The sequence below is a fragment of the Coregonus lavaretus genome (genome assembly GCF_964263955.1).
Source record: "Coregonus lavaretus genome assembly, chromosome: 18".
NCBI classification, from domain to species: Eukaryota; Metazoa; Chordata; class Actinopteri; order Salmoniformes; family Salmonidae; genus Coregonus; species Coregonus lavaretus.
This window is the reverse complement of record NC_140005.1, coordinates 28371411-28394587: the sequence shown is the minus strand read 5'-3', so window position 1 is coordinate 28394587 and position 23177 is coordinate 28371411. Positions and strand designations below refer to the sequence as shown.

The 23177-nt window shown below is 42.5% G+C and overlaps 1 protein-coding gene across 3 annotated transcripts in view; it reads left to right on the top strand.

The window, feature by feature from the left end:
- rock2a (rho-associated, coiled-coil containing protein kinase 2a) overlaps nt 1–23177 on the top strand; it is a 41485-nt gene that overhangs the window by 756 nt on the left and 17552 nt on the right. For all 3 annotated transcript variants that reach the window (XM_084182466.1, XM_084182464.1, XM_084182465.1), the window contains exons 2-10: nt 15769–15850; nt 15920–16020; nt 16156–16293; nt 17004–17264; nt 17477–17621; nt 17852–17990; nt 19758–19849; nt 20025–20184; nt 20365–20428. In XM_084182466.1, the coding sequence (XP_084038592.1) occupies nt 15769–15850; nt 15920–16020; nt 16156–16293; nt 17004–17264; nt 17477–17621; nt 17852–17990; nt 19758–19849; nt 20025–20184; nt 20365–20428 (1182 nt within the window). The remainder of the gene's footprint in view (nt 1–15768; nt 15851–15919; nt 16021–16155; nt 16294–17003; nt 17265–17476; nt 17622–17851; nt 17991–19757; nt 19850–20024; nt 20185–20364; nt 20429–23177) is intronic.

Below are 23177 nucleotides of genomic sequence, written 5' to 3'. Positions count from 1 at the left end.
CAAATCCTATCATTCGCTGGCTGCACGGTGTTGGGTAAGGTTTAGCTAACTTCCTCACCACCAAGCCTTTCATGATTCAGGTCAACATTTACTTGAGAAAGTATAGGCCTGTTGCACTATATTTTAGATTGAATCAGGAATATTAGCATATAGGCTTCACATTGTCGCAGCATAGGCTACATATGATGCTATTATAGGTGACAACATAATGCTAAAATATAATGATTATATGCTTGTACTTTTTGTTAAACGTTCATTTCTGCCTGACGTAGAATTCAATGCAATTCAACGTCGGGATTCCAGGGAACATAGGCCTATGTAAGGGTATAAGGGTTGAAAATAGATTAACCATATGTTTTCTAGTGACATATGAGGGCGTCTGATGCAGAAGACAACACAGCTATAGCTGTAGGCTAACTGCATTAAATCTGTTTGAAGATTATGCGGATTAGTGGAAAATGTGCATATCCCTGTAGATTAGGCTACTTCTATGGAAACGTTTCTTCCGGTCAAATCCTTGAGCGATCTCCCGCCTGGCAAGGGATTGGCCCACTGACTTGTATGGGATATGCGCCACACTGTCCTGCTTGGCACCAGACGGGTACCAATGGCATGTTACACACGCGCTTGTCTACAAACAGATACGTTGTAGTAACTGCCAAAGAGAGGACTGGGTTCTCACCCCAAGCCAACTGTTTAAAAGGATAATAAGTGAATTATTTAGGAGCGTTTACCCAGACCGGCCTACTCACTGCTGTGGAATGTCGAGAGGACTGTCATCTGTTTAAGGGCCTGAAAACATTCTGCATAAAACTATTGTGATAGCCTAATAGACTGAAATAGCCACACCAAGATCATAAACACTCATGATTTACACATTTAGGATTTGAAGTGTTTCCTGGTGAAGCTCCCTCAGACACTATTCAAAATGTCAAGCAGTTTCTGAAACTTCTTCAGTGCCAGTTGAATTAAGAATCCATCTGTTAAAAGTGCATAATGGATATAGTTTATATGCAGTGACTGAATCCTCAGCTGAAAAGTGTTTATTTCCTGGGAATGAGTAGGAGATAGATATCAAAGCTTGATGACTGTTCTAGACTGAAGTTGAGTGGGAAGAGTGCGTAGGATTGAACAGGCAATATCCTCCCAAGACACTTTTGGCCTCCTCTCGCTTTCTGTTATTGCCTGCTATGAAGAAGGCACAGAGGCAAGCATCAGGCATTGCATTAATGCAGTCAGACCTGTTTCTACATGCTCTCACATTCAGACCTCTCCCGATATACCCTCCATTGTTCACTTTAAAAACATTGCCTAATGGTAAATTATGAACACACACACACACATACTTAGTCATCGACATCCATTAACACCTATAACAGCTGCTTATGTATAATTATCCTGGATAAGGCACTTGTTGCCTCAGCAGAACAATGCCTGGCCCTTTTTATATCCTTACTTCCTGTAAACGTTTTTCTTCCTGTACGCTTCTTATTTTGCACTAGGTACATATGAGATAATAGTCTAAAATAGAGAATAGGCCGAAAACATGTCCCTTGTTTAGCTCCATGTCCCTGGGGTGTTTCAGGAATGTCAAGCTGCTCTTCAAAGGGGATTTCTTATCCCAGGGCCATCCCTGATGTGATCTGATGCAGTGTAGGACTGACTACCACTTGAAATTAGGCCTACACTCAGTGGAATGCAGCCTGGGATCTGTCAGTTAACCGCCAAGGTTTCACTACACAACTGAGCAGTGTGAATCTTATGAATGACTGAAGGACTCTTGACTTGAATGTGTTTAATGTGTGTAATAGACTGAAGAATGCAGTGTTTCAAAGCAATTAAATAGAATGTATTTGAATTGGTAATAGTGAATTGTGATTCAACTAAATGGAGTGTGCGCTTTATCCAATTAGGAAGGATAGGAGGGAACTCATATCAGGAGGAGTGTGTAGACTGTAGTTTGGGACAACTATTGCTGACCTGTCTGGTACTGCAGCATGCTGACTTAGGTATCCTGGAAAGCTTCAGGAATGAGATGGCATTCATTCTGCCATCTCAGAATGTGAACTGGATCAGATGGCCTGCTTTAAACAGGCAGCTGAAAGAGTGGGGTGTGTTCACTACATGTTCAGGGGTGTGTAACTCAGGCCGGTCAACAGGATCTGATCTGCAGTGTTGGCTGGTTTTCTCCTCTCGCTCTGGCACTTTCAAATTGATCCATTAATGTTACTTATTTTTCTTTATTGGATGGAATGCACTTAGTGTTTTATAGTGTTCAAATGACATTTTGAACTTTGATTAGCTATATATTTGTACTATTTCAATAAAAATTGTGCTTGAGATATTTCATGAGCTGAGTACATTGCTGGCTAGTGTGAAAATTCCTGCCCAGTTGTCATATTTTGCAACGTCAGCTCAGTTGATAGTCACTTTCACCAGAAAAACTGTGTAGTAAAGTAACATTCCTGTATTCTGATGCTCCTTCTCCTATACTGCTATCTAATATAATCCCAGGGCACACCCTTTTAATTTCAGGAGTGCTCTGTATCAGCTTAGATACATTATACTGTATCATGGAGGCTTGAAGCAAAACATCACTGATGGCAATATTTTTCCCCAGGCGCCAGCCCCACTGATCCCCTTTATTTGGCAGAGCACCCGTGCTGACTGGGTAACTGTTTTCAGTCTCCAGCATCAGCCACTGTACTTGTGCACGTGACATTAAAACATGAAACCTGAACGCCATAACGGCTGCTTGGGGCTAGCAGCATTAAAGAGAGGGCATTTCTTGAGATAGGCCTAACTATGCACACTTGATTGCAGCCTTTTCACTGTCCTCAAGGAAATGACCTCATTGAGTAAATAGTTGGAGCTATATATGGGGCTCAAAGTCCCTCTGAATTGCTGCACTTTCCCCTTTCACTTTTCTCTTTATCTAACTGCACCTCTCCTCTCTCGCACTGGCTCAAAATGAATATTTGATTTGAGTTTCAAAGCCATATTCACACCAGTAACATATCTATTCTGTTTCATTGTTGTCAAAGGAACATTTATATGATTGTTTCATTTGTTTGTTGCTGGATATATGCACCTACAGTGGCTATCATAAGTATTCACCTACCTTGGATTTCTTCACATTTTATTGTGTTACAAATTGGGATTAAAATTGATTTAATTGTTTCTTTTTTTGGTCAACGATCTACACAAAATACTCAATGTCAAAATGTCAGTTTTTGTTTAAATATAAAAAATGAAACACCCCCCGAATCAATACATATTTGAAACACATTTGGAAGCAATTACAGCTGTGATTCTTCTTGGGTAAGTCTTTCAAGAGCTTTGCACACCTGGATAGCGCAATATTTGTACCTTATTCTTTTTAAAATTCTTCAAGCGCTGTCAAGTTGTTGGGGGTCATGGCTAGAAAGCAATTTTCAACTCTTGCCATAGATTTTCAAGCAGACTTCAGTCAAAACTGTAACTTGGCCACTCAGGATCATTCACTGTCTTCTTGGTAAGCAACTCCGGTGTAGATTTGGCCTTCTGTTGTAGGTTATTTTCCTGCTGATAGGTGAATTCCTCTCCCTGTGTCTGGTGTAAAGCAGACTGAAGCAGGTTTTGCTCTAGGATCTTGCCTCTGCTTAGCTCCATCCCGTTTCTTTTTGTCCTGAAAAACTCCCCGGTCTTTGCCGATGTCAAGCATACCCATACCATGATGCAGCCACCACCATGCTTGAAAATAAGGAGGCAGTTACTCAGTGATGTGTTGTGTTGGATTTGCCCCATACATAACGCTTTGAATTTAGGTCAAAAAGTGTATTCCTTTGCTGTGTTTTCTTGCAGTATAAATGTAGTGCCTTGTTGCATACAGGATGCATGTTTTGGAATATATATTCTGTATATTTATATTGTTATTTTCACTGTCATTTAGGTCATTATTGTGGAGTAACTACAATGTTCATCCATCTTCAGTTTTCTCCCATCACAGCCAATGAACTCTGTAGCTGTTTTAAAATCACCATTGGCCTCATGGTGACATCCCTCAGCAGTTTCCTTCCTGTCCTGCAGCTCATTTCAGAAGGACGACTGTATCTTTGATGTGTCTGGCTGGTTTAATACATCATCCACAGTATAATTATTAACTTGACCATGCTTAAAGATATATTCAATGTCTGATTTGTTATTGTTACCCATCTAATAATCACTGGCCTTCTTTAAGGCTTTCAAAAATCTCCCTGGTCTTTGTAGTTGAATATGTGCTTGAAACTCAATACCTGACTGAGGGGGGACAGAGGAAATGGTAGTCATTAAAAGATCATGTCAATCCCTATTATTTCACACAGTGAGTCCATTATTTTGTGATTTTTTTTAAAGCCACATTTTACTCCTGAACTAATTTAGGCTTGCCTAAACAAAGGGGGTGAATACTTATGCAATGACTATATTTTAGTTATTTAATTTGTATTAATTTGTAAACATTATGGAGTATTTTGTGTAGATCATTGACAAAAAAAAATCACAATTAGATCTATTTCAATTCCATTTTGTAACAACAAAATGTGAACAAATCCAGGGGGGGTGAATACTTATGATACCCACTGTATACATTATTGTTAGATAACCATTGGTGTCATTATTGCAGCCAGAATAGACAGCTGATGGTCATTTCCATGTAAAAGGACCCATGAGCACCAACATGTGAAGTTCGTTGGAACATGTCAAATGAAAGCTAAGAGTAAAGAAAAAGTATTATTAAAATGTGTATATATACATTTGTCAAGCATTTGCCATCCTAAAAATTAGGAATAAGCAAAGGCTTTGATTTCTTGTCAAACAGATGGAAACCGGGTCTTAGAAAACATCCAGAAAAAGTATTGAAAGGTATTAGTAATACATCAAAACACAATAATGTTGAAGTGAAGACCCCTGCCAACTAATATCAACAAATATTTAGTTTGGGAGAAATTATTCTGCCTTCTGTAAGTTAAAAAAAAGAAAGAAACATTGCCTTGTGCCTTGAAATTCCATTACCAAAAACCCACATACCTTTAAGATATTTTCTAATTTCTCTCCCTCATGAGGAGGGAGGATAATACAAGTTCACAGAAGTAACAAGTAAAGATAGACCTATCAATTAGTGTTTTTACTGATATCAATTTTGTTTGAGTTATTAAGTAATTTCCGAAATATTAGTAATAGAATTTCTGTTATTGAATTGGCTACAAGTTTGGACAGCACACTACAGTAAATAAAAGAAGAGTATAGTTCAGTACAGTGGAGTTCAGTACAGGAAAGAAAAGCAGAGTATAGTTCAGTAATGTAGAGTTCAGTACAGTAAAGAGAAGAAGCATATAATACAGTACACAGTAGCGCACACCTAGAGTTGAGTACACTATAATGTACTCCCGAGTGCTGCAGCGGTCTAAGGCACTGCATCTCAGTGCTAGAGGTGTCACTACAGACCCTGTTTCAATCCCGGGCTGTATAACAACCGGCCATGATCGGGAGTCCCATAGGGTGGCGCACAATTGGCCCAGCGTCGTCCGAGTTAGGGGAGGCTGGGGGTCGTCCGTCATTGTAAATAAGAATTTGTTCTTAACTGACTTGCCTAGTTTAAATAGAGGTTAAATAAAAATACTGTACTATACTGTACTTGACTGTACTCTACTCAACTCTACTGTTCTGTGCTGTACTGTACTCTACTGAGCTGTACTTTGATGTCCAAACTTGTGAAACATACAGTGGGGAAAAAAAGTATTTAGTCAGCCACCAATTGTGCAAGTTCTTCCACTTAAAAAGATGAGAGGCCTGTAATTATCATCATAGGTACACGTCAACTATGACAGACAAAATGAGGGAAAAAAATCCAGAAAATCACATTGTAGGATTTTAAATGAATTTATTTGCAAATTATGGTGGAAAATAAGTATTTGGTCAAAAACAAAAGTTTCTCAATACTTTGTTATATACCCTTTGTTGGCACTGAGGCACAGGTCAAACATGTTCTGTAAGTCTTCAAGGTTTTCACACACTGTTGCTGGTATTTTGGCCCATTCCTCCATGCAGATCTCCTCTAGAGCAGTGATGTTTTGGGGCTGTCGCTGGGCAACACGGACTTTCAACTCCCTCCAAAGATTTTCTATGGGGTTGAGATCTGGAGACTGGCTAGGCCACTCCAGGACCTTGAAATGCTTCTTACGAAGCCACTCCTTCGTTGCCCGGGCGGTGTGTTTGGGATCATTGTCATGCTGAAAGACCCAGCCACGTTTCATCTTCAATGCCCTTGCTGACCACTCCTGAGTGGCGCAGTGGTCTAACTGTGCCACTAGAGATCCTGGTTCGAATCCAGGCTCTGTCGCAGCCGGCCGCGACCGGGAGACCCATGGGGCGGCGCACAATTGGCCCAGCGTCGTCCAGGGTAGGGGAGGGAATGGCCGGCAGGGATGTAGCTCAGTTGATAGAGCATGGTGTTTGCAACACCAGGGTTGTGGGTTCAATTCCCATGGGGGGCCAGTATAAAACAAATATGTATTCACTAACTGTAAGTCGCTCTGGATAAGAGCGTCTGCTAAATGACTAAAATGTAAAATGTAAAAAATGATGGAAGGAGGTTTTCACTCAAAATCTCACGATACATGGCCCCATTCATTCTTTCCTTTACACGGATCAGTCGTCCTGGTCCCTTTGCAGAAAAACAGCCCCAAAGCATGATGTTTCCACCCCCATGCTTCACAGTAGGTATGGTGTTCTTTGGATGCAACTCAGCATTCTTTGTCCTCCAAACACGACGAGTTGACTTTTTACCAAAAAGTTCTATTTTGGTTTCATCTGACCATATGACATTCTCCCAATCCTCTTCTGGATCATCCAAATGCACTCTAGCAAACTTCAGACGGGCCTGGACATGTACTGGCTTAAGCAGGGGGACACGTCTGGCACTGCAGGATTTGAGTCCCTGGCGGCGTAGTGTGTTACTGATGGTAGGCTTTGTTACTTTGGTCCCAGCTCTCTGCAGGTCATTCACTAGGTCCCCCCGTGTGGTTCTGGGATTTTTGCTCACCATTCTTGTGATCATTTTGACCCCACGGGGTGAGATCTTGCGTGGAGCCCCAGATCGAGGGAGATTATCAGTGGTCATGTATGTCTTCCATTTCCTAATAATTGCTCCCACAGTTGATTTCGTCAAACCAAGCTGCTTACCTATTGCAGATTCAGTCTTCCCAGCCTGGTGTAGGTCTACAATTTTGTTTCTGGTGTCCTTTGACAGCTCTTTGGTCTTGGCCATAGTGGAGTTTGGAGTGTGACTGTTTGAGGTTGTGGACAGGTGTCTTTTATACTGATAACAAGTTCAAACAGGTGCCATTAATACAGGTAACGAGTGGAGGACAGAGGAGCCTCTTAAAGAAGAAGTTACAGGTCTGTGAGAGCCAGAAATCTTGCTTGTTTGTAGGTGACCAAATACTTATTTTCCACCATAATTTGCAAATAAATTCATTAAAAGTCCTACAATGTGATTTTCTGGAAAAAAAATTCTCAATTTGTCTGTCATAGTTGACGTGTACCTATGATGAAAATTACAGGCCTCTCTCATCTTTTTAAGTGGGATAACTTGCACAATTGGTGGCTGACTAAATACTTTTTTGCCCCACTGTAGACGTGTATGATTGGTTCAGATTTGGTCTTGTTTTTCCGTTGGTCATGTTTTTCTTGCAATTCCGTTACTGGGTGTAAATCCACTTCACTTACTGTAGTTTAATAACCAAAATAGATTTTTTCAAAGTCAATGTGTCATGTCATACCTGACACCCCATTCTTTCTGCAGACATAGTTTAATCTTAATTCGGAGCAGATATTTAAGAGTTTTGGAAAAAAGGACGGACACAAACTGAGGGAGATTTTACTGAAATTATGTTGCCAAACTTTGCATCTGCCTGTTCTTCCTGTAAATGTTTTTGTAAAATGTTAAGTGTACATTTTAAAAAATAGTACATGTGCATAGAGTTTGGTAATGGTTTGTTAATCTTTGAAATCAATGGTTTTTGTTTGGCATACATTTTAAGTGAAACATCTTGAGTCTCAGCGCAGTTCCATTACCATGGAATTGTCCTGATATGACATACAACTATTTTTTTCAATTCTCACAAGTCTCAAATGTGACAGCCAGACTCGACACAGCTTCAATTTCCAGCTTCCACTGTGAGTGACAACTTGCAAATGATGGAATTATATAAATGATTAGTCTCTTCTCACAGTCGCTGTGGAGCACTCTGAGTCTGCCGAGAGAGACTAAAAAACGATTGACATCAAGCTGAACCCTCATAACATCTCAATGAAATGTGTCAAAGTGCATTGGTTACTCTAGTCTATCAAACTGCTCTCTGGTGCTGTGAGTCAGGCACTATTGGAGGTTTCATCTAATTCTTGTCAAAACATATGGATGCCCTAGAAAGTCCATATACTGTTTGTATGTATTCATTAACACTGCCAGTGCCACTAACTCTGTGTTAGTATTAGTTGCCTGCCTGTTTTGATTATTTATATCTGTGGGTTAATTTGAATGGAACCACACTCATGAGAATGGCACCGTTGATTTCTGGATCTGTACTTTTGTATGGTCTGAGTTTAGCATTGGCTGGCATAGGCGGTGCCATCTGGAGGAGTATTATCATCAATGGGCTTTGTTTGGGTGTTGAGAATAGATTTGGATAATTGATTGGGTAAATGTTTAGTAGCAGACTGCCATTCTCCCTTCTCTCTGCTGTAGCGCCATGTTATGGTTAGTGCTAACAAGAGGATGACTTTACTGACTGATAATAAGGATGTTTCTGCGGATAGGAGAAACATTGTTTGAATTGATGTGTTGACGTTTGTGTACTTTGTCCAAGATTAATGGTAGAGTGTTATCATGGGGCCGACAACGCAGTGAAGCCGTTGCAAAGCACAGAAGTTGGAGGCTCTTACCCCAGCAGATCGCTAAAATGAAGTTAAACTTCTGCAATTGCCTGTAAGTGGCGTAAAATATTCATCCACTTCTCATGATCTGAGGACCAGGTTTAATCTCTGCACTTGCATTTGTTTCCACATTCATTTCTCTTTTGACTCTCCTCTCCCCCTTTCTCTGTCCTGTTCCCTTCTTCTTCTTCTTTGCCTACAGTTTCTTTGCACACTCAGACTCTCTCTCTCTCTCTCTCTCTCTCTGTCTCTGTCTCTGTCTCTGTTTCTGTCTCTGTCTCTGTCTCTCTGTCTCCAGTCGTGGGGGAAATTCAGTCTTCCATGGAACTTCTGCTCTGCTCCAACTGTGCTCTGACTCGGAGGAGGCATATTTTCTGTCCGATTTGTCTCTAAATGTGACCGCTCTGCTCACTAGCAGCACTGGGTGCGATGTGCCAGTGGGGAGAAACACTGCCATATATGGCGGTGTGATGGTGGCCAGGGCCAAGTTGTGCAAAACAACCCTGCACACCTCCTCTCTTGAGACAGCCTCTCCCTCTCCTCCCCTATTCCTCCTCCTCCATTCTCTCCGTTAGCCGCGGAAGTCCCAGCTCCTGGGCAGAATGCAGAATGTTGTAAGAATGTTAGCTAGTTTGCACTGGTCATGCAAATGTAGAGGAAGTGTATGCTGTAATCGTAGGCCAAGGGGCTAAGCTTACGACTGGAAGAAGTTAGACTTGGATAAATGTTTTTGCCTTGTTCGGTGTAGCTAAAGTTTCAGTCCTTCAGTCCATCTGTCAGATTTGAAATGCAATGGCCCAGTAGACTTAGTCCTTTACAGGTGGATCTCCGTGCTTCATTCTGAATGAATGCTGGCTACTCATAGTGGAAAATGCCAACAGTGTTTGGTTCGGAAGCACCTAGGTCTCTAGCTAAAGCAAGCATGATTTCATTTGGTGGTGAAACACCTCACTTAGCACTGCTAACAGACCTGTGTGGGAGAATTCTGTGAATATGATATCATGTATTACTGTGTGTGTGTGGGGGGGAACTCTATTTTTATGCATGACAACATGTCAGCGATGGGAGGAGAAGGGACTTTGGAGATGCGTTCGGCCTACTCGTTTACTGTTCTATCCATCTGACTTCAAGCATCACCTCTTCATGACCACCTCCTGGGCAGAGACAGCTTCCCACATAGACACAGAAACGCTGTGCATGCACACGCTCCCATAAACACATACACACTCCTTCATACAAAGCAGTGAGCCATCATCACACCAACGCTATGTACATTATTATCCTTAGTTAAATCACCTATGGAAAAATACATAATATACTTGATGAATAAGTCCAAAACACATCTATGGGTTCATTTTGCTCATGTTCCATTTATCTGACGTCCAGCACATCTGTTCAACATATCAGGCAAGACATCCATCAGCAGTTAGACAAAACACAGACGTGGTGCTCGTCTGTTTCCCTCCATGGGTCACAGTACGACATGGGGATCTTGCCATTTGTGAGACTCTGGCTGTTCGAGTATTTTGGAGTTATGGGCTCTGCCTGGCATACCCCTCACTTCGCATGGGCTCTGGCTCCACTTCTCCAAGCAACTATTTTTAAACGTCTGGAATTTGATCAAAACATTAGCTTTTTACTCAAGCCTTTTAAAGTCCAAAGGCTGTTGTTTTCTGTTTCGCATGCCTGGAGATGGGATCGGAGATAGGGAGGAGGGTTTGGGAAATGGAGAGGAGGTTCGCTGTTGGAGTCAGGTCTGTTGCTATTGGTTTAACTAATGAGAATTTGTTCTCAATTAATATGCCTGAATAAATAAAGGTTTCATATGAAATAGATCATAATAATAAACTGCAATACTCATAATGCGGGGGCGGCAGGTAGCTTAGTGGTTAAGAGCGTTGTGCCAGTAACCGAAAGGTCGCTGGTTCTAATCCCCGAGCCGACTAGGTGAAAGATCTGTCGATGTGCCCTTGAGCAAGGCACTTAACCCTAATTGCTCCTGTAAGTCGCTCTGGATAAGAGCGTCTGCTAAATGACTAAAATGTAAATAATAATAAACTAGTTGAATCAGAAAATGAAACTTTTTTCCCTTCAATGATTTTTTGCCTTTCCTTGTGACAGGGAAGTCACACAAAGAAAATACCGATAGGGGAGAGTGGGGTAAGTTGAGCCAATCTTGTTTCTAGAAAACCATACACAAAATTAATCATTTGACCAATTATTTAGTGAAGGAATAAACCACATGGAAAAAGTGGTAAGTAAGTTAGGTCCAATAAACTGATTTTCACCAAGTCAAAGGAATGTGTGTTATACACATCAGTTGGGGTCTCTAAGCTTCAATATGAGGTCCTAAACCTAGCATGGAAGTGCATCCTTATAGGTGTGTGGGCTAATATTGTCAAAATGTTTGCCTTTGGGTAAGTTGAGCCAATGTCAAATTGAGCAAATTGAAGTGTTTTCTTCCCAGGCTTAATGCAAGGCATTATTGCTGGGATATGAGGTAACAACAGGGCTTGGCCTATGTGAAGTTTTTACATTTTTAAGTACAAAGTTTTTGTAAGGTGTTAAGCCTGTGTTAAAATATGATTAAAAGAGAAATAAGCGATTGTGATTGTTGAATTGTTTGGGCAATAAAGATAGACATGGTTTTAAAAAGGTAATGGTAACTGGTAATACACTGAAAATAAATAAAAGCAACATGCAACAATTTAAAAGATTTTAGCGAGTTACAGTTCATAGAAGGAAATCTGTCAATTAAAATAAATAAATTATGCCCTAATCTATGGATTTCACATGACTGGGAATACAGATATGCGTCTGTTGGTCACAGATACCTTTAAAAAATGGTAGGGGTGTGGATCAGAAAACCAGTCAGTATCTGGTGTGACCATAATTTGCCTCATGCAGCGAAACACTTCTCCTTTGCATAGAGTTGATCAGGCTGTTGATTGTGGCCTGTGGAATGTTGTCCCACTCCTTTTCAATGGCTGTGCGAAGTTGCTGGATATTGATGGGAACTGGAACCTGCTGTTTTACACGTCGATCCAGAGCATCCCAAACATGCTCAATGGGTGACATGTCTGGTGAGTATGCAGGCCACGGAAGAACTGGGACATTTTCAGCTTCCAGGAATTGTGTACAGATCCTTGCGACATGGGGCCGTGCATTATCATATCATATTTCTGAAACATGAGGTGATGGCGGCGGATGAAATACAATAATAATAATAATATGCCATTTAGCAGACGCTTTTATCCAAAGCGACTTACAGTCATGCGTGCATACATTTTTGTGTATGGGTGGTCCCGGGGATCGAACCCACTACCTTGGCATTACAAGCGCTGTGCTCTACCAGCTGAGCTACAGAGGACCACTATTGTGTCCATTGTCCGTAGCTTATGTCTGCCCATACCATAAACCCACCTCCACCATGGGGCACTCTGTTCACAACGTTAACATCAGCAAACCGCTCACCCACATGACGCCATCTGCCCGGTACAGTTGAAACCGGGATTAATCTGTGAAGTGCACACTTCTCCAGCATGCCAGTGGCCATCGAAGGTGAGCATTTGCCCACTGAAGTCTGTTACGACGTCAAACTGCAGTCAGGTCAAGACCCCGGTTAGGACAATGAGCACGCAGATTAGCTTCCCTGAGACTTTCTGACAGTTTGTGCCGAATTTCTTCAGTTGTGCAAACCCACCGTTTTATCAGCTGTCCAGGTGGCTGGTTTCAGACAATCCCGCAGGTGAAGAAGCCGGATGTGGAAGTCCTGGGCTGGCATGGTTACTCGTGGTCTGCGGTTGTGAGGCCGGTTGGACATACTGCCAAATTCTCCAAAGCGACGTGGTAGAGAACTGAACATTCAATTATCTGGCAACAGCTCTGGTGGACATTCCTGCAGTCAGCATGCCAATGCACGCTCCCTCAACTTGAGACATCTGTGGCATTGTGTTGTGTGACACAACTGCACATTTTAAAGTGGCCTTTTATTGTCCCCAGCACAAGGTGCACCTGTGTAATGATCATGCCGTTTAATCAGCTTCTTGATATGCCACACCTGTCAGTTGGATGGATTATCTTGGCAAAGGGGAAATGCTCACTAACAGGGATGTAAACAAATCTGTGCACAACATTTTAGAGAAATAAGCTTTTTGTGCGTATGGATATTATCACGTTTCAGGAGAAGACCCAGATGCAGACAGTGTCGAAGTAACAAAACGGGGCAGGCAAACAACAGGTCAAGGGCAGGCAGAGGTCAGTAATCCAGATCAGAGTCCAAAAGGTACAGAACGGCAGGCAGAGGTCAATAATCCAGGGTCGTGTGACAAGGTACAGAACGGCAGGCTCAGGGCAGGCAGAATGGTAAAAACTAGAAAACAGGAACTTGAGCAAGGGGGGGAAACCACTGGTAGGCTTGACGAAACAAAACAAACAGAGAACACAGGTATAAATACACTGGGGATAATGGGGAAGATGGGCGACACCTGGAGGGGGGTGGAGACAATCACAAAGACAGGTGAAACAGATCAGGGTGTGACAGTTATTTCCCTTGACGGAGTGATGCTGAATGTAAAAAATGGCTCAACTTACCCCACTATCCCCTAATGAAATTAAAACTTGGACAGACTATTGCTTGCTAGTGTGCAACTGCTGCCAACAAACTATTGTTTTTTGTAGTATTTATTTTCATCCATTTCTCTCAGCTTCTCCTTCCACCATTTTCAAGCTTGACATGAATATATTGTATTCTTCTACAAGCTGGTGTGCTTACATTTTGTTAGATGATACAATTGATTGTGTTGTATTTTAGTAGAGATTGACTTGTGTTGGCTGTTATCAACTTTGGCCTCACTGCGTCTCCCACTGAATCATGTTTCTAAGACGTTGCAATGCAACCAGTACATTGGCAGGTTTGCAGTGTACTTGCGAGCAGCGTTTTTTCACTGTACTTCAGATATAGTTCAGACAGATAATGGAGAACTGATAAGATAGCAGCAGTGGGTCGGTCAGTGTCCCTGGTTTAGCATCCCTGTCTGATGAGTTCATACCTATTCATAAAATGATTGATAGATAGACTTATCTATGGCTCTGTAGTTTCCAAGACACTATCTCTAGGAGTTGTAAAGATGTGTGGAAATGAAGGAATTCAGTATGTTACTCGCGTGTACGATGGTCCTAGATTTAGATTTAGGGAAGTGCTGGGTGTTTACGTTAGGGTCCTATTTTTGTTTCTACCCTATTCCTCTGTGTGTAATTTTCATGGCATTTTTTCTAATGCCCTGCAGCTCTGTGTGTATAGTTTCCATCCCCCCAGCCCCCAATAACTGTAGGACACATGGGCAGACACACACACACACACACAGACAGGCACACACTGGCCCACTTGACACACACACACACAGGCATACAGGGAAGTCTGAAAGAAGGGTTCTTAATCTCCCAGGGTGTTGCCCACAAACACGCATGGAATGAACATTCAGACTCAAAGTATTTATTGTTGTTTTTGCCATGGGGGAGGGGCATGGATGGCTCTTGTCCAATGGATGTCCAGTAATGCATGATTGACATGTTGTGTGAGCAGTCAGGGTTCTGCTCTGTACCTGAGAAGATGCTCTGGGAAGTAGGTTGCTTTTTTCCCCAGGAAGGATGAGACTTTATCTTACAGTGTTGTTTCAAAAGGTATTTATGGGAAGGTATTTCATAGGAAAATATGTGGTAATAATCTAATCTTATGTTGACGTCTGTGAAGTAACAGGTCTTCCTGGTACCTGTAGGCTACTTCACAGGCATCAACACAAATGCAGGTGCTTTTTGTAATTGTACATTACGCATGCTTTTTTTCCAGTGAACCCAAAGAAACCAAAATGAAGTGTGTGGTAATGACCAATCAGCCATTTTACAGTGATATTTCTAAATAAATGGCAGGTAAATAGTTCACAACTTCTACAGTCCACTATTTATAAAGTTTAGCTTAACTCTTGCCCATTGAGTAGGGATAGGCGGGCTGCGTAGATTTGTCTCTCTCTACAGAGGAAATGACTTGCACACTGAGGGACCGGCTTTATGACACAGTGAAATTATCTTCTGAGTGCTGGGCGGGGTGGATCATTTCCTGTATTGCTGAGCTCTAAGGGGAGATGAGCTGTGTGTGTGTGTGAGCGTGAACGTGTGTCTGTTTGTGTCAGAAAGCATGTCTGTGTGCTTTTTCTCCTCAAATAGTAGTTCTGTGTGAGGTACGTCCTTTATTGGGAAGTGGAGTGGAGATGATGAAACAGCTGGCATCAAGCTGTACAGTGTACGCTGACTTCTGTAGAAGGGGTGCGGGGAGAGACACACATAGGATCTGAAAGGTTATAGGAAGGTCTGTTGTAATGTTATTCTTGGCACATATGAAGATGAATGTTATAATGGTTGTAATGTTATTCTTGGCACATATGAAGATTAATGTTATAATGGTTGTAATGTTATTCTTGGCACAAATCGATATAACTTGTTGGTGTCAGAGAATGACAGCTGACAAGTCCACTGCCCTACTTGCTCTGCGTTTTATGCTTGTTATGAGTTATATCGATTTCACTTCAAAGTTATGGAATTTTTTATTAGATCATATTCTATGCCCAATTCCTGAATTAAATGAATTGAAATGGACACATATGTTATACCCAATTTTTGTGGCACTTAAATGTCCTCATTGTTTTGGGTAAAAAGTCTAATTGCACCCCAAAAGTAACACTCCCACATTCACTTTGCTTGATTGCATGTTTTATGTTGGTTTATCTTTTCCAATGAATGAGTTTTCTTTCTCTATTTCAGGATTCTATCAATGCCTTCGTTCTAGATCTAGACTACCCTGCCCTACGGAAAAACAAAAACGTAGAAACCTTTTTAAACAGATGTAAGTATGTTTGATAATAGTAATTGTGAATGTGTGTGTGGATGGCTGAATCATCTCTTCTCCACGCAGATGAGAAGGTGATGGGGCACATACGGGAGTTTCAGATGAAGTCTGAAGACTTTGACAGGGTGAAAGTGATCGGCAGAGGGGCCTTTGGGGAGGTTCAGCTGGTGAGATTTATTTACTTTTGTATTTCATCGAGATGTTAAGCACCTGCGTATTCAGTACACCACTTAGTTTTGACTCTCCCTCTGTCTCTTTTTCCATCTCTCTTTCTGTCTCTTTAATTCCTTTGTTTTCCCCAGGTTCGACACAAAGCCTCTCAGAAAGTGTACGCCATGAAGCTGCTGAGCAAGTTTGAGATGATCAAACGCTCCGACTCAGCCTTCTTCTGGGAGGAGAGGGATATTATGGCCTTCGCCAACAGTCCCTGGGTCGTACAAGTAAGACATGACACACACACCTATACACTCAACCGGGATTCGTCGGATCAGGATTTTTTTTTCCACTCCTTAGTTGTCCAGTGTTGGTGATCGCGTGCCCACTGGAGCTGCTTCTTCTTGTTTTTAGCTGATAGGAGTGGAACCCGGTGTGGTCGTCTGCTGCAATAGCCCATCCATGACAAGGACCGATGAGTTGTGTGTTCCGAGATGCCGTTCTGCACACCACTGTTGTTCTGCGACTTCTCATGAACTTGCTGTTTTTGCCCACAGGACTGCCACTGACTGGATGTTTTTTGTTTGTCGCACCTTTCTCTGTAAACCCTAGACACTGTAGTGCGTAAAAAGCCCAGGAGGCCGGCCGTTTATGAGATACTGGAACCGGCGCGCCTGACACCGACGATTATACCACACTAAGTCGCATAGGTCACTCGTTTTGCCCACGTTAAATCGAACAGTAACTTAATACCTTGTTGCCTGTCTGCCTGCTTTATATAGCATGCCACGTGACTCACTGTCTGTAGGAGCAAACCAATTTCGTGAACGGGTTGGTGTACTTAATAAACTGGCTACTGAGTGTATAATATATTGCATAACAAGACAAGACAAAAACATATTTTAAAACAATCTGCACAAACCATATCAAACCAGAATAGTTTGATGGAAGATAACCCTGTAACTTGTATTGTCTTTGCTTTCTGGTCTATGTCTAGTTGTGCTGTGCCTTCCAAGACGACCGCTACCTGTACATGGTGATGGAATACATGCCTGGAGGGGACCTGGTGAACCTCACCAGTACTTACGATGTGCCTGAGAAGTGGGCCAGGTTCTACACGGCCGAGGTGGTCATGGCATTGGATGCCATCCACTCCCTGGGCTTCATCCACCGCGACGTCAAGCCTGACAACATGCTCCTGGACCGCCACGGACACCTCAAACTGGCCGACTTCGGAACCTGCATGAAGATGGACTCTGTGAGGATAACATTTTCCCCTTGTTCCAGCTGTGCAGTGTGCTAAAGAGAGCATTACTCACAATACTTCCAGCGGAATATCTTGTGTCTCGCTGTGCTTTAAGTTAACACTTATCTGATAAGCGCTTATTAAAACTGAACTGTATATACTTGAGGATTCATACTTGATTTGCTTGAGAAAGTGTATCTAACTGAAGGATTGACTGGTTACAGACTGGGATGGTGCACTGTGACACAGCGGTTGGCACTCCAGACTACATCTCTCCTGAGGTTCTAAAGTCGCAGGGTGGAGATGGTTACTACGGACGGGAGTGTGACTGGTGGTCTGTAGGTGTCTTCATCTTCGAGATGCTAGTCGGTGAGTTGGTGTTGTCTAACACCTTGGTGTTCATGTTCCCGCTCTTTGTTTGTCACAAAAATAATGACTCAGAATCTTAGTTTACACTAACTGAAGGAAAGCCTTTTACTGGATGGTTTATCTAGAACTGAGATAATCAAGTCTGCCTATAAAAAGATATTGGAGAACTTGTAAGCAAATTGCTTATAAGTAAACATATTGTAACTATTTCTGTGCTATGTTCACATTAGGTGACACACCATTCTATGCCGACTCCCTTGTTGGAACATACAGCAAGATCATGGACCACAAGAATTCCCTCAACTTTCCAGATGACGTAGAGATCTCCAAAGATGCCAAAAACCTAATCTGTGCCTTCCTGACAGACAGGTAACAATTATTTAAAAAATAATAATTAACCACAGTTACAGATTTAAAGTTACAGTTTGCAATGTAATTTTTGTAGTTGTCCAGACTATATTCAGGCTGAACTATCCCAGCTTTCTCCCTGACCACTAACATACAGTGAGGGAAAAAAGTATTTGATCCCCTGCTGATTTTGTACGTTTGCCCACTGACAAAGAAATGATCAGTCTATAATTGTAATGGTAGGTTTATTTGAACAGTGAGAGACAGAATAACAACAAAAAAATCCAGAAAAAGGCATGTAAAAAATGTTATAAATTGATTTGCATTTTAATGACGGAAATAAGTATTTGACCCCCTCTCAATCAGAAAGATTTCTGGCTCCCAGGTGTCTTTTATACAGGTAACGAGCTGAGATTAGGAGCACACTCTTAAAGGGAGTGCTCCTAATCTCAGTGTGTTACCTGTATAAAAGACACCTGTCCACAGAAGCAATCAATCAATCAGATTCCAAACTCTCCATCATGGCCAAGACCAAAGAGCTCTCCAAGGATGTCAGGGACAAGATTGTAGACCTACATAAGGCTGGAATGGGCTACAAGACCATCGCCAAGCAGCTTGGTGAGAAGGTGACAACAGTTGGTGCGATTATTCGCAAATGGAAGAAACACAAAATAACTGTCAATCTCCCTCGGCCTGGGGCTCCATGCAAGATCTCACCTCTTGGAGTTGCAATGATCATGAGAACGGTGAGGAATCAGCCCAGAACTACACGGGAGGATCTTGTCAATGATCTCAAGGCAGCTGGGACCATAGTAACCTAGAAAACAATTGGTAACACACTACGCCGTGAAGGACTGAAATCCTGCAGCGCCCGCAAGGTCCCCCTGCTCAAGTAAGCACATATACAGGCCCGTTTGAAGTTTGCCAATGAACATCTGAATGATTCAGAGGAGAACTGGGTGAAAGTGTTGTGGTCAGATGAGACCAAAATCGAACTCTTTGGCATCAACTCAACTTGCCGTGTTTGGAGGAGGAGGAATACTGCCTATGACCCCAAGAACACCATTCCCACCGTCAAACATGGAGGTGGAAACATTATGCTTTGGGGGTGTTTTTCTGCTAAGGGGACAGGACAACTTCACTGCATCAAAGGGACGATGGACGGGGCCATGTACCGTCAAATCTTGGGTGAGAACCTCCTTCCCTCAGCCAGGGCATTGAAAATGGGTTGTGGATGGGTATTCCAGCATGACAATGACCCAAAACACACGGCCAAGGCAACAAAGGAGTGGCTCAAGAAGAAGCACATTAAGGTCCTGGAGTGGCCTAGCCAGTCTCCAGACCTTAATCCCATAGAAAATCTGTGGAGGGAGCTGAAGGTTCGAGTTGCCAAACGTCAGCCTCGAAACCTTAATGACTTGGAGAAGATCTGCAAAGAGGAGTGGGACAAAATCCCTCCTGAGATGTGTGCAAACCTGGTGGCCAACTACAAGAAACGTCTGACCTCTGATTGCCAACAAGGGTTTTGCCACCAAGTACTAAGTCATGTTTTGCAGAGGGGTCAAATACTTACATCCCTCATTAAAATGCAAATCAATTTATAACATTTTTGACATGCGTTTTTCTGGATTTTGTTGTTGTTATTCTGTCTCTCACTGTTCAAATAAACCTACCATTAAAATTATAGACTAAACATTTCTTTGTCAGTGGGCAAACGTACAAAATCAGCAGGGGATCAAATACTTTTTTCCCTCACTGTAAGTCTATGGCCCTTTATTTGGTGTTTAGGGAGGTGCGACTGGGACGCAATGGGGTGGAGGAGATCAAACGACACCCCTTTTTCAAGAATGACCAGTGGAACTTCGACAGCATCAGAAACAGTAGGTGTCTCTGCCGTACAGCCAAGTACATTTTATTTATTTATTTGAGCATACAAATTTGATAATTCTGTACAATAGAAAACATATTACATATGGTTACCTAGAAATTACATAAATAACATCAATATTTATTTATTTCTCTCCCTCCCACCTCCCCTCTCATTATATTGTTTAGCGGCGGCTCCTGTGGTTCCAGAGTTGAGCAGTGACATTGACACTAGCAACTTTGATGAGATAGAAGATGACAAGGGTGACGTGGAGACCTTCCCTACTCCTAAGGCCTTTGTGGGAAACCAGCTTCCTTTCGTCGGCTTCACATACTTCAAGGAGGACCAGTAAGGCTTCATGTCTTACTATTACAATCCTTCCTCATCATGGACAGTATTTTTAACTTAGTAACTCCTGTGTAGTGGATGGCTAAGTCTCACACAAGCTTTGATTATGTTAAGAAGTATTAATGTGTGTATGTGTATGAGCTGTTAGTTCTTCATCAAACACCAATGTGTTTCCTCCAGGTTACTAAGCGGTGTGAATAACTCTACAGTTGTGACCGTGAACTCAACAGCCTTGAAAGGAGAGGTGGGTACCTACTGCCTGTCCTATACCTTTAGTTCTCTTTCAATTATTTGTTTTGATATCACATGTGGGGGATTCGCTAGGATCACCTACTCTCGGAAGAACCAATCAAAAGCGTCTGTTGGAGACACAGGTAGAGTGGTGAATGAGGTGAGCCCCTCACGTTCCTTAAAAGGAGCCACTCCCCCACCCTCTGATTATTCTCGCTTCTCTTCATCACAAAGAGCATTAACATTACTCACTAGTGCTCAGATCGACTGGATGCCAGTTTTCCTGCTTAACCGCTCACAAGTGAACCGTGAAGGATATCGCTGCTGAGCGTAGGTCTCGAGAGGTTGAGTACTGACCGGAAGGTTTTAGTTTTGTGTAGAAATTACTTTTCTACTTCTGTCTCCGTTGGTAGGTTGCTTCACTTCCTTCAGTCGCAGGAGCACACTATCTGAAGGCTAACTCTGCCCCCACACGGTTGCCTTCAGCTAGCACTGAGCTAGCCCCGGCCACGTTTACTGCTAACTAGCTAACTTCACGGTGGAGCCGTCACTGGCTGACCAACTCAGCCCCTCGTGTTGTGTTACTAAAGACCTACTGGATGCCCCAGTGACACCCAAGGAGTTGTTCGGGCCTGCTGTTGCCGCCATGTGGCAGAAGTGTGACATGCACAAGAATGAAGGCGAAGCCCGTGGCAGCCCGTTGGTTCCTGCATCTCGCCCCAGCCTCACTGCTGGTAGGGGGTAACAAGCTGTCCTTGGGGGACTGAGGTCCCTGGTGACGCAGCAGTCTGCCAAGACTCAGACTAGGCCCCTGAACCAGGCCAAACCTGTAAAGAAGCAGTCTTACGCTGCAGCCGCAACAAAGATTTGCCTCTCTAACCCTCCTAAGGGAGATAAGAAGGGCCGGACAACCTAGGGCGTCTTAGGAGGATAGTGTGCAAGGCCTACTGCTCTCTGCCTTACTTTCGCTCTTCAGGTTTAACGTTTACTACTCCTTCCCCTCTCCAAGTTTCGCAGCAGTAAAACTAAACAAAAGAGACAGGACCGCGACCCTTGAAAAAGAGTCCCAGACCCTTATATATGCTCTGTTTTACAGTTGTTGCGTTTTTCTTGCAGAAGTGGTGTGACTAAACAAGTTGTTCATTCCTACACTCTATTTTCCATGGTCCTACGCTCCTTGCATTTTTTGGACGGAGAGAAGGTTAATCGTTGTTAAGGTCCTTTAGCCGCTTTCTTGACCTGCCAAGGCCCCGACAGTGATACAGTTTATCCGTAACTGTTGTGCAGTCTCTAAGGGTGGCATGTCGCTTACGCCCAGTCTCTAAGCCTTTAGCTGGTCCGGGGGAAGTGTCTATTGTGCTTAAGATCCTTTCACAGAATCTACTAGCCGCTGAAAAGCATGGAGGTGTAATATTCCTCCATCTTTCTCTTTACTACTGCCCTTAGCGTTCCACTGTTCGCGCCCGCAGTCTGCCCAGGGGTTTTTCAGGTTAATGCGCACATCCATCTTTGGCCCGGGTCGACTTTTTCCCATTGGCACACCTTGAAGTGTGCACCTTGGAGCCTATGGGAAACTAGCATTTTGACAAGCAGCACAACAATTCTTGCAATCGTCTTTCTATTCCTACTTTATTTATTTCTCAACTTCTAAATATTAATGAACTGTACCATTTTAAACCTGTATTTTTTTTGTTTTTTTTGCAGCATGGTTAAGCATGTGAGTGCATAGGGGAGAGTGGGGCTAAATGTAACACGGGTCAATTGTAGGGTAACTTGAGGTAAAACATCACCCTACCTCAATTTTTTGGGGGGAGTGATTAAAAAAATTGTGATGAGACAGATCACATTTTTATTTGAGCAACAGTAATGGCAACCAGAGAAAGTGTTGGGGGGGGGGGTGGCGGGTTACCCTAACAGGTAGGCCTATATTATATAGATTTTTTTTGGGGGACACAACATTTATTAATAGGATGCTAACTAGTTAAATATCACATTTGGGATCTGGCTAATGATTAGCCCAATAGGGTAAATGCAGATAGACAACCCCATGCTTCAGCCTATTTATTTAAAGCCACTATGCTGTTTCAGCTGGGCTACAAGTGATAATTGTTATTGCTAATAGCATACCTGATAATATGAACCATGCATAAGCTATATGCATGGTCCAATATGTACAAATATTTTTAGCAAATAATTTTACCAATATGTTATTGGGCTCATTTCTGGAGGTGGAAATTCTATTTTATTTTCATTCATTTTGGAGTTTAATGTCCTTTTAAAAAGTCACCAGAATGGAGCTTCTCCGTCCTTTATACATAGAAATTGTCCAGGGTGGGTCCCTGGACCCTCAAAACAGAGTTGAATGGGTCCCCCCTCTGCTATACATTTTTCCATAGGAAACACTGCCTCTCCTACGGAGGAGTTGACCTATTGGGCACTGTTCTTGGGACATATCTCATTAAATGGGATAGTGGCTCCTTTTAAGGAAGGTGAGGGGCTCACCTCATTCGCCACTCTACTTGTCTGTCTCCAACAGACGCTTTTGATATGTTCATCCGAGAGTAGGCGATCCTAGCGAATCCCCCACATGAGATATCTCACTCATAATATCAGAGAACCAATACAGTAGTACAGTACAGTAAAGAAAAGTAGTGTTTAGTACAGTAGAGTACAGTATATATTTGTTCTGTCCAAGCCCGTTATATGATACCGTCCATGATCAGTTCAAGTCTGACTGAACATTCCATCACCAGGTTTCACCT